Raw genomic sequence first — 11611 nt, 5'->3', positions numbered from 1 at the left:
CCGTTCTACATAATGGACACGTTTACTTTAGGTGCTTTTGCACTAATAAACTACTTAGTAGGATTGTAACTTTTCCTTAAGTAAAAAGTGTAAATTTACACATATACCCACACACACAGGCAAGCTTTGTTCTTGTTCCCCCCATAACACCCAATTTAAAATATCCTGGAACTGTCCCTGAGGTGGGGAGGTTGGGTTAAATTACCAGTAACACGAATGTAAGAAATAGTTTTTCTTGATAAAGTTTGTGAAGGTTCTTGTCTGAAAGCTTTGCAGAAACCAACCCAAATGCGGGACACGCAAACTGAGAATAGAGTTTGCAGAAATTTTAATAGAAAGTTGAAGAAGAGGCTGGATGGAAATACGGGTGGAATTTAAAAAGGACCAGATAGTTGTGTGGTAGGTTGGCAGTGGACAGAAAAGTTGTAGTGAAGAGAAGTTGAGTGTGGCATCTGACTGGCAGGCAAGAAAGGAAAAGGTAGTCAAAGAAATTTACTTTTTAAGGAGTAATGTTCTTAAATCGATTAAAGTAATATTCATACGACTATAGTGATCGAAACAACCCAGCAATAACTGAATGGAAGGCCGGGAATGATAATCAGCAGTGTTGACAGCTCAAGAGCAGAAAGGTGGTGATCTGTGCAGCCACACCCACAGGTGACACAAACAGAGAAATAAGGGGAGGGGGAGGAAAACACAGGAATCCTACCATAAGCCGTAATAGCTTGAAAAGAAACAAACTGCATTTCCTGCAGACTTTTATACACGTACAACATGCAAGCAGAAATCACGAAGCACACAAACACACAGACACACTGTTACATTCCAGCACTCCTTATCTGCCCCAGCAGTGTTGACTGACACTCTCCACTTGAGGAGATTAAGTGTGCTCAAGCTGTGTCGGCACAGCTTGACGTCCATTTAGTCTTAAAACTCATATGAAGCGTCTCAGTGAGCTCCCTGCCAGCGACGTGCACACATCATCCAGCACGCTCCTCAATTTCCTCATACACACCGACTACTTTATTATCACTGCTGTCATTGGAGGAAACAGTTTAAAGGGTCATCTGTGAGCTAAGTTGAATTTGAGACCAGTGGGACTGTGAAACTGGGGGGAAAAAACCCTGATGTAGATTCTTAGAAAATGAGAATTCTTTTATGTGCTCTTAAGAACACTTTTAGATATGTGCGTTTCAACCAGCGTCAGTTTTCTGAGGCTTAATTGCCACATAGAGCGACGAAGCCGGCAGCGTTTGTAGTTAAAACAGCAGCAGATTTAACCAACACACTAATAATACACACAAGCCAGCTGGGTATTTGCAGTGTACAGATAACTTTCAAACAGCAGCTGATGGTCTCTCTAAAAGCCTGTTAACCTTATTGTAATATAATTTCTTCTTCTTTTTCTTTTAAACCATTTTACAGTCTGAAGGGATAATTATAGAAAGTTCTGATATTAACAGGAGGCACTTTAATGGAGCAAACTTATTATCCTGCTGGACATGGTCAGCAAGCTGATATGCTCCGTTGATACTAAGACATCTAATGTTTTCCAATCTTCTGTAGCCCCAATTTCCTGTTATTAGCTAACAGGAGCGCCACTGATGTGTTCTTGTGCTGCTGTAGCCCATCTGCTTCAAGGTTCGACAAGCGTTTAGCGATCCTCTTCTGCTTTGCTTGGTTGTTGGAGTGTCTGTCGCCTTCCCATCAGTTCAGAGCAGTGTAGCCATTCTCCTCTGACCTCTGGCAGCAACAAGGCATTTTCATCCAATGAACTGTCGATTACTGGATACTAGCTCTTTTTCAGACCTTTCAGAGACGGCTGTGCAGGAAAGTCCCAGTAGATCAGCCTTTTCTGAAGCACTCAGACCAGCTTGCCTGGGACCAACAACCACGCCACATTCATGGATCTTTCTTCCCCATTACGATGCTCGGTTTGAACTTCAGCAGGTCATCTTGACCATTTACGTATGCCTAAATGCACTAAGTTGTTCCCACTGAGTTGGCAGATCACTCCTTTGTTTCAACAAGCATGCACCTAAAAAAAGTTGGCAGTGAGTGTATACACAGTAAAGTTGTAGCATTTTGCAGCTGCAAAATCTAACTCTGAATATGTACACGGTGCGACGCATCCCTTTGACCTGACTGATCCCATGTGCCTTTTAGTGTTTCATGAATAGGTCACTTCCCCTATGTATCTTTAAAGAAGATTTACCAGCTGCAATGCAATGAATAATGCACATGCACAACCGCAAGCTAGTGGTTTGGTTATCAAGCAGCTGATATGAACCAAGGGCATTAATCTCCAGGTTTTTGCTCAAAATCCACATTTTCAGTCTCGGCTGTGGAAAGTAAGTAAGTAGTCCACTTGATTTATGCTGATTGCAGATGCTCTTCTCATTTAAAGAATTGCTAACTTCTGCCTGAAACCACCAAGTGAAATGATAACAACAGCACTCTGCAGATAGCCAGTAAAACTGGAGCGCTGCATCAGGCAGTGAACCTCACACATTAGATTTGTGCCACCAGCTTTCGCTGCCTGAAAATTTGGTCATATGTGTTGTTTACCCACACTTGAGGCACCTAATATTGAAGGTGTGGAACTAGCCCCCACAGCCAGCTTACCACTAAAGCATCACTTTATCTTACTGCCAATAGGTGGCCCTGTGGTTCACTTTCCCCAAATGACTTGTCACTTTTTGATGTAAGGAAGCTTTATTAAGAAAGAGTCAAAGGGGGCAAAATGTAATGGCAGAGAGAAGAGTCTGTGTGGGAGGGGCGATTGGTGTTAGGTTGTTGATTGGCGCTCCCTGGGGCGCAATGATGAAGGAAACCTCTGAAGGAGAAATGGGAAAAAGGTTTCTTGAATCAATATCATCTAAGAGAGGTTTGCATACAAAGTGGGGCCCAAGATGGCAGAGATCCTAATAAAAGCTAATGCAGTCTTTTATAAAGAAAAACCAAGTTAAGACTGAATGCTGAACATTCCACAATTAGTTTGCACAAAATCAAAGCTTTTACTTATTTTATCAGTGGCAGCTTGTGACTCAGCATTATTAGTGAACAGGCAAAAGACGTAAAACGCATCCTGGAGCCCAATTTTATTTCTTATTTAGTTTATTTATTTCCCCATTTTGCTGCGGGTTTACTGAGCTGTAGGAGTCGAGCCACTAAATTCAGAACTGAATGTGCGCAATTGTTTTTGTCTTTGTGTTGGTTTGTTTTCCTGTTATCTATTTGTTATTCTGACAGTAAACCAAACTGTGTCTCAGAAAATGAAAATGGGTTTTATGTATGGAGTAATAACCTAAATGGATTTCCCTCTCTCCCTCTCTCTGTCTGTCTCTTTCTCTGCACCGCTCCGGGAGCCTGTGGCTATTTATCTGCCTGTGTCTAATTATTCATTAGTGAACACAGAACAAAGCACAGAAAATATAGTTGTGCGCTCAGTGTAGCAAACCAGCTTTCTCTACAAACTGATGCTCCCGCTTTCTGTTTTTCATCCATCTCCAACTTCTTGGTGTCCATTTGAGCTGAATTTTCACACGCTGTGGCCGTGCATCTAAAAACTGCAGCAAATCTCCATGTTGCAGATGAAGAACAGATGCAGGGCTCTGTAATAAAATTAACCATGAACTATCACTCAGTATGACCATCCTACTACTGTTTTCTCTGTGAATAATATTTGTACCACTTTGGCACTTTTTATAACTCACAAAATAAGCTACAAAAAGTCATATATTCAGATTTTGCAGAATTAAAATGTTTTTACTCAATGCATTGCACAAATGGGCAGCAGAGGACGCTGTAGCGTTCCAAGAAAGAGAAGAAAATCAAAGCCACTACATAACTTGTGTTACATATAAACATACACATGCGCAAATACACGTGTCAGGATTTGTTTAAGTCCAAAAAGAAGAAAAAAAGCATGAAAAGGGCACTGGAAAATAAAATCATCTCTTTAATATTCTAGATCAGGGGTAGGTAACTCCAGGTGTCGAGGGCTGTTGTCCTGCAGGTTTTAGATCTCACCCTGGGTCAACACACCTGAATCAAATGATTAGTTCATTACCAGGCCTCTGGAGAACCTCAACACATGTTGGAGAGGTCATTTAGCCATTTGAATCAGCTGTGTTGGATTAAAGGCACATCTAAAACCTGCAGGACACCAGCACTTGAGGCCTGGAGTTGCCTACCCCTGTTCTAGATTTTGAAGCAACATCCCATTAAAGCGGGGGCAGGGGAACTCCAGGCCTCGAGGCCCGGTGTCCTGCAGGTTTTAGATGTGCCTTTAATCCAACACAGCTGATTCAAATGGCTAAATGACCTCTCCAACATGTGTTGAGGTTCTCCAGAGGCCTGGTAATGAACTAATCATTTGATTCAGGTGTGTTGACCCAGGGTAATATCTAAAACCTTCAGGACACCGGCCCTTGAGGCCTGGAGTTCCCCACCCCTGCATTAAAGCATGCAGGTGTAGGGCTGCGAAATATTGGACTTTATAGACTGCCTGTCAGGAGCAGTCTGTTATAGCGGCACTGCAGAAGCTATTTGTTAGACAATCCTGTCATCTAGTGGTGCTGTCTGTGTTATACACACCAGCTTTGATGTGAAATGATTTAAGTGCTCATCCACCATTCAAAAGCCTTGACAGCACGACGGCCTGTTTGATGGTGAGGTTTCATTGATCTGTTTGAAACTATTACAACTCTATTTGATTTCTTCAGACTCTTGGAATAAAAACAAGCTTTTACTTGTTTTCATCTTTGGGAATTTCTTCCACATTTGCTTCCCTGCTGTCTGAAATGACTTTTACTGGTCCTGTTGTCTCAGGTGATTACACCCAAAACATCGCATCACTCACACGATGTGTAAAAAATGACAGAAGCGCCCGACTTTAAGCCTCTCCAACATGTCACAAAAATAATGTTAATACGGGCTGAGAACAACTTCCAGTTTAGCATTTTTACTGTTCCCAGAACCAGTCCTTACCTTCCCTCTCACCTGCAGCACTGTCAGGCACACGATGGGATCTTACCAGTGCTCAGCCAATGAGCATCACGCATTTCACCGGCTCTGGTCTGCAACAAAAGTTGGGGGGACGGGGCTTGCTACTAACACATGGTGGCCGGTAGATGGCGCCATTGCTGTTTGAAAATTCTTCTTCTCTGTGGCGGCAGTGAAATCCCTGAATGAGTGAAGTAATTGTCCACTGAGGCGCGATCCATTCCAACCACAGACAAACGAAGGCCCGCCGCTCTGCATGATAACGTTATTTTAACAGCTGGGGGAAGGATTTAGAATTGATACGTGCACTGCTAAAAAAATAAATAAAATAAAATAAAAAATGGTTATTATTATTATTATTATTATTATTATTATTATTATTATTATTATAACCATGAATGAGAGGCTCATCATGAGAGGATTTGGATATTAAATTATGCAAAGTCATACTGTTTCAAAAAAAAATAATAATAATAATATAAGAGTAAAGAAAGCATTACTTGTTCATAAACGTTTAATTTGTTTCACCTTCTTCTCCAGTTACAGTCATAAACTTTACACTTTTTTCTTCTTGTGTGCGATTTCACGGCAATTGTGACGTTACGCAGTCATGCAACTGTTTCACCTACAGAGTTAATCTGCATAGTCACCTTAACAAATGTAGTTTGGAAAATGTAACTGTCACTATTTTATACAACACGCTGATTTAATGAAGGGAACGTTACTGTAAACCAACTATAGGAACCTTCGGGTGTCCACCAGCTGAATCTGACCTGCTGGCGCGTTACAGAAGCATATAATCTCATACCAGTAACAATAATACTTTTTGTTCTCCTGTACAGCTACTTATTGATCAAAGCTTCGCTCTACATGTACTTGAAACTATGCTGGTGGCTGTAGTAATATCGGGCAAACTATATAAGAGCGAGAAGAAAAAACATCTGTGTCTGACCCTGAGTGAACCAGAAGAGTCAAAACCCCAAAGGAGTTAGTTTATTAAATGTTTTATTATAGTGGGAATATTGGCTATTTGTGTCAAGTCAGATGTGTGCGTGTTGTGAGCCAGATTGGCACTGACTGGATTATAAATATAAAATATTCTGTCTGCTTTGTAAGATTCTGTAGAAAATGTCCTTTTTTTCTTGTTAAAAAAAGAAGTAGAATGTACTGTTATATTTGTCATTTTTAACCCTGCTATCTATCCAGATGAAATGCCTTGGATTTGCTGTAAATTGATAGCATTCTGTGTCCTTTCCATATCAGAATATCTGGGGTGACCTTTGCAGAATAAATAGATTTTACGCAGGAAAGGTTTATCCGTGAAAGCATCATTAATAAGTGTGATGTTCCACTTGTTTAAAATAACATTTATTTTTTTCCAGCGTTTTGATACATTGTGACAGCACAGCGTGTAACATCTGAGGAGGAACTAACTGAATCCAACACTTTGTCACAAAATATTTGCGCTGACTAATGGATAAATGAAAAGTCAAATATAGGCATAGTGATTTCATATTACCAAATGCAATATATAATACAGGCAGTTGGACATAAACTAAAGACAAAATGAAATACAAAGGTGAGATAACTGAAATAATACATAAGAAAAAGAAACATGAATGGCATTTACACGTTATAGATCAACTTTTACAGCAGGAAACGGGGTTAACAAGTAAACTACGTGTTTTAATAACTTATTTTACTCGTGCGTGTGTGCGCGCGCGCGCGTGTATGTGGTAAAATTTGATAGGCTCTAAAAAGTCAGAACTCTTTGATAAATAATTTCTTCGTACTTCGTACTTTTGCTTTTGTGTGTCAGTTTAGTTTTTACTCTTCCAGCCTGATCGGGATTCATTTCATTCTGCAGTCTATAAATACATTCGGTTTTACGTCATTTTACTGATGGCGTAGTAAAGTTCAAACATAGGGGTTGCCATTCAAACTTTTGTGGTCTAACATATAAAATTATTTTGGAGAGTTACGTGGTTTAGTTTCTTTTCTTCTTTTTTTTCTTCTTTTTTTTTTTTTAAATCCCTCTCAGATCATTTGACTACAAGCCAGATAATCCTATTATGTACAGCAGCCCGTAGCCAGAACACATCACACATTTTCAACACTTGTGGCTACAAATACAATGGAATGTGTCTCTATGATCAGTCCACCGGCTTCACTGTTTCTCCGGCGTGTTGTTGACCAAAGGCCCATACAGGCCGCTGGCATAGCCTTGCTCCTTGTGCAGCATTGTCCTGTCTCTTATCAGGTCGCTAAATGCATAGTCCATTGGAGGTCTGAAGCCCAAAGTGGGCATGAGCCCGGTGGTGGAGTAAGGTGTCATGAAAGCCAGTCCCCGGCTGTGCGCCGAGTAGGCCAGCCGCAGCGGGTTCAGTCCCAAGTGTGTGCCCAGCGGGTAGGTGCTAGGGTCTGCGCCAAAGTGCGGTGCGTTTGGCTGCAGAGGAGAAAACGCAGAGCGGTTGCTGAGCGTCATAGCCCCGGGGAGCATGGGCCTCGTCGGGGCTGTTGTGGTTGCGGATGCAGCCGGAGGCTGCTGCGCATTTTGGAGCATCCTCTCTGCCGTCCACGTCTCGTCTGGCCCAGCCTTGTTGGGGCCCTGAGCGCCGCTGTTGTTGAGGATCTGCTCGATGGCCTGCACCACATCTTTGCCACAGCCCTGCAGGACGAGCTCCAGGACGCTTCGCTTGTGGCTGGGAAATACTCGGGTGAGGATGTCGATGGCGTTCATGTGCCGAGAGGCCGCAGAGGAAGGGGAAGGCTCCTGCTCGTCTTTGTCGGTCTCAGAACCCGAATCCGAGCCGATGGAGCTGACGGACCCTGGAGTTTCTTCTCCGTCTTTCAAAGGCTTGGATACCGGTGAGCTGATGAAAGACTCGCTATCCCCGTTCTCCGAACCAGAGCCTCCGTGGCGGCCGTCCGGGGACGAGATGCCGGGGGCTGAGTCACCTTCGGTGGAAGCCGGTTTCCCCGCAGATGGTTGAGGTGTGGCGGACCCGGAGAGCTGGTTCTTAGGAAACAGCTCATACTTCTGGATGCTTGAATCTGCTGACAGAACCAGAGTGTGTAAGATTGAATGAAAGCATAAAACAGAAGGCCATCAAAAGCGTATCAGCACAGAGTCATAATCAGTACAACAATCACATCAATAAAGAGGCAGTAAAGCGACAGACATACCAGTATTCAAACAGCAGATTTAACACGTGAGCTCAAATATCAGAATTTAATCTGTAAAGGTTAAACAAACATCATCAGCATTTATGCTGTGACAGCTGATTAGGCTCAATGTTTAGGGTTAAATGATTCTGCGTTTAACAGAGTCGCAGTTTGATGACAGATAAAGCCTTTTAGTTTAACACACTGATTTGCTACCTTCTCACGCGCTTCTTAAACATTACAGCGAAGCTTGATCCGCTCACCTGAGTTGCTTTCGCTGCTGACGGAACCAAACACTTCGTAGTTCGGCCGGGGTGGGATGATGCCGTTGGCGGCGGCGATAGCGAGTCCTTCCGCCGTGCCATAGAGCAGCTGCAGCTCCCGGGCTTCGTTCTCCTCCTGCGCCTGCTGCCGCCGGAGCGCCACCTGAGCCGCCATCACCCGCTGCCTCTCTGCGATCAAGGTGCACTTGGCGCACATGCAGTCCTTCCAGCGGCAGTAGCGCTTGTGGCCCTTCAGCGCGGACACCACGCCGTGGTTCCTGCAGCGGGCGCACTTCGGAGTGCGCGGGTACTTGTCTGCGGCCCGCAGGAGGATCGGGGGCCCTCGCAGCAGGTTACCGGCCATGGACACCGGAATGGAGGCTGCCGCGGCCGCTGCCGCCGCTCCGGGGTGGATTTGTGAGGCGGAGGAGGCTGTGGGGAGCTCCGGTCTCAGATCCATGCCCGCGTTCCTCACCAGCAAAACTAACGTTTTAACGAGAAATCGGCGACGTTTGAACGATCTGCTTTAGTTAAACCGACGTTGGACTGATCACATCTGTCCGGCGGTTCTTAGCACCTCCGGGCAACAGGTGAAGCCACCGATTTCTGCTGTCAGACAGAAACAGGAGGGGGAAAAAATAACAATTTATGATCGAAAGTCTGGTGGAAACTGTCCAAGTGTTCTCTGCCGAAGAAGCAAAAATCTGACTTTAAAGTCAACTTTAAATCCGACAAGAGTCTGAGCAGAGAGGAGCGATCATTCCTCCCCGACAGAAAGTTCAAACTGTCCAGGAGGAGCTGAGGTTGTTACTCGCCGCAGCCTGAGACACTAACTTCCTCCAGAGATTGTCAGTGGATACAGATCCCTCTCTCCTCTCTCTATTGTTGCTCCTACGTTTTCATTAGACAAATTTGACAACAATGTGGCGTCTGTCATTGGCCAAAGGGGGAAGGAGCAATCTGATTGGCTTGCCTCTTTTTTCAACTGTGTCCACCTGAGTTCTTTTTTCCAAATATCAAGTGTTAAGAATCTGAAGGGAGTTCCCGGAAAGCTCAAATCGATGCAGTGTATTACCCCCAAAACAGAATTTCATAGATTTAAAACAATAGCCCGTGTTTTTTTCCATTATTGTGGTAAACCAGACTTCCGGTGCGATGCCAAACAGGACAATTAGAAATGTAATGAAAAAAAAAACTTAAAATGAAGGAAATTTTCAAACGTTCCAGGAAGTTTCTGTATATATCTCGATTTTAAAAACTAGTTTAACTTGGCGACATGATTGTTAGGATATGAAATCGCTATTCCTGCATCTACATCCAATCGCAGAATATTTTTAAGACTTAAAATACTCAAAATAAAAGATGATGCGTGACTGTAATCTCATCCGTAAAGGTAAGTATCATTTATTTCATTGGTTCAAAAAGAGGCAAGATTTTTCTCTGTCGACACACAATATATATTTTTTCGTAATATATTTGCTACAGAAAGTGGAAGAAGCTGTCGATGCTGCTAAATGTCGCGGGAAAACCAGAGCGTTCACATTAATGTCAACGCCAAGCTTTAAATATTTGTTTCGCACATGATCCGTTTAAAAGTTAAAAAGTACAGAAAATGTGCCACTTTTTGTTTCATCCATATACTGCGGACTGCATGAATATGTTGTTCTCTGCTTGGTGATTTAAACACGCGAGTTAGACCAGTTTTCATCCGAATTTCGTTTTTTGTCTTTTTTTCCTCCACATTTGAAGCTTGAAACGGTAACATAAATTATTAATGACGACTTTGGTTCTATATTAGGTGTTTCTCTTTTAGTTATTGAAATAATAATAATAATAATAATAATAATAATAATAAAAATAATAATAATTTTTAAATAGTGTTTTCTTTTTTTAGGTTCCACAATTTCGTTTGCTCTGATTTTGTTCACCTCATATATAAAAAAAAATTTCCGTTTATTTCAGCATTTAAAAAAAAAAAAATTGCATTTAAAAAAAGTAGTTGTTTATTTATTGCAAAAGCATTTTGATTAGATAATAAAAAGTAAGTAATCGCTGGGTAAAAATTTTAACATTAGTTTATCATTCATAGCTCGGCGAGTTTTAAAAATAAAATACTACCTGAACGGATATAATAATAATAATAATAATAATAATAATAATAATAATAATAATAATAATATTATTATTATTATTATTATTATTATTATTAATAATAATAATAATAATAATAATAATAATAATAATGACAGCAGTATTGATAACGCTTAAAGACAGAAGAGCGGCTTTCCGTTTTAATTCTTTGCTCTGCTCCTTCTATGAACCGGGGAAAAATAAAATAAAATAAAAACTGGATTAACAAATTGCTTCCGCCCTCCTCTGTTGTCCTCCATAAAATAAGCGCTCTCCTTTGGGTTCTGCTTTGTCCTCCAGTCACCCTCCATTACCTGAAAAGCGATAACGCTCTAATGCTTCCTGAGATTTAAGAAGTCCGCCGCGCACAGAGCTACAAAAAGGGCATCGCGCGCAAGCCACCTGCTCCCTCACCTGTTCACTGATGATTCGTGCAGCTACTGGAACTCGGATTTTTTGAAAGTTATAGCTCTGATGGTTTAGTTCTGCTTTCCCCCCCCCCCTTTTCTTTCATCAACAATTGCTTGCACCTTAGAGGCCGACAACAGTCTTTGTGATCCACAACAACATCTTTAGCTGGAAGAAATGGTTGCTCGGTGTGCAGCAGCGAGTGTGTGCAGCCCTTCCTCTCTCTCCCCTCCCAGGCTCATTGTTTACTTTCTGAATCACTGTAAGCAAATGCCATCTGTTTCCCTCGCCGCTGTCATCTGCACCTTAATTACCTAGCCAACAGGCTAATAGAGACGATATTAAAACTACATCTTTTTGACATTCAAAGTAATTATCTGCATGGGCGACGATCTTACTCGGATAAAAATTGCCCGTCCTGCACGCAAGTGAAAGTTGCACACAGCAGAAAGGGCCTGATGCTCACAGGAGAGATTATGGGCCTACAGCCTCACCTCAGGATGGCTGATTTAAAACTGCGCATTCAGAGTACAGCCAGGCAAACAGGAAGGTTTCCACATCAGCTTCTCTTATTACGCGCAATTTTCACTCTTAATAACAGTAGAAATAAAGTGACAATTACTTGGACTTGACACGTG

General features: G+C 42.2%; 1 protein-coding gene across 2 annotated transcripts; it reads right to left on the bottom strand.

The window, feature by feature from the left end:
* Positions 1-5552: 5552 nt before the first annotated feature.
* On the bottom strand, positions 5553-10122 carry dmrta2 (DMRT-like family A2). Of its 2 annotated transcripts, none has more exons than XM_080878020.1 (2): positions 8436-10122; positions 5553-8064 (listed from the first exon to the last, which is right to left on the bottom strand). In XM_080878020.1, the coding sequence occupies exons 1-2, from the start codon at positions 8893-8895 to the stop codon at positions 7175-7177; spliced, it is 1350 nt and encodes a 449-aa protein (XP_080734146.1). In that variant the 5' UTR covers positions 8896-10122; the 3' UTR covers positions 5553-7174. The 2 variants fall into 2 exon arrangements, with proteins under 2 accessions (XP_080734146.1, XP_080734147.1); XM_080878021.1 differs by having other exon boundaries at positions 5558-8061; positions 8436-10105.
* Between the last annotated feature and the right edge of the window lie 1489 nt (positions 10123-11611).

This window comes from Rhamphochromis sp. 'chilingali', assembly GCF_963969265.1.
Source record: "Rhamphochromis sp. 'chilingali' genome assembly, chromosome: 3".
NCBI lineage: Eukaryota > Metazoa > Chordata > Actinopteri > Cichliformes > Cichlidae > Rhamphochromis > Rhamphochromis sp. 'chilingali'.
The sequence above is the reverse complement of the archived record's forward strand: the minus strand, read 5'-3'. Positions and strand labels throughout refer to the sequence as shown.

What these genes read in the sequence shown, in the direction of transcription:
- dmrta2 (XM_080878020.1), bottom strand. Translation starts at nt 8,895, where the DNA reads ATGGATCTGAGACCGGAGCTCCCCACAGCCTCCTCCGCCTCACAAATC. An exon ending in CAGCAGCGAAAGCAACTCAG is followed by an intron (nt 8,065 to 8,435) that starts GTGAGCGGATCA and finishes TGGTTCTGTCAG; the next exon opens with CAGATTCAAGCATCCAGAAG.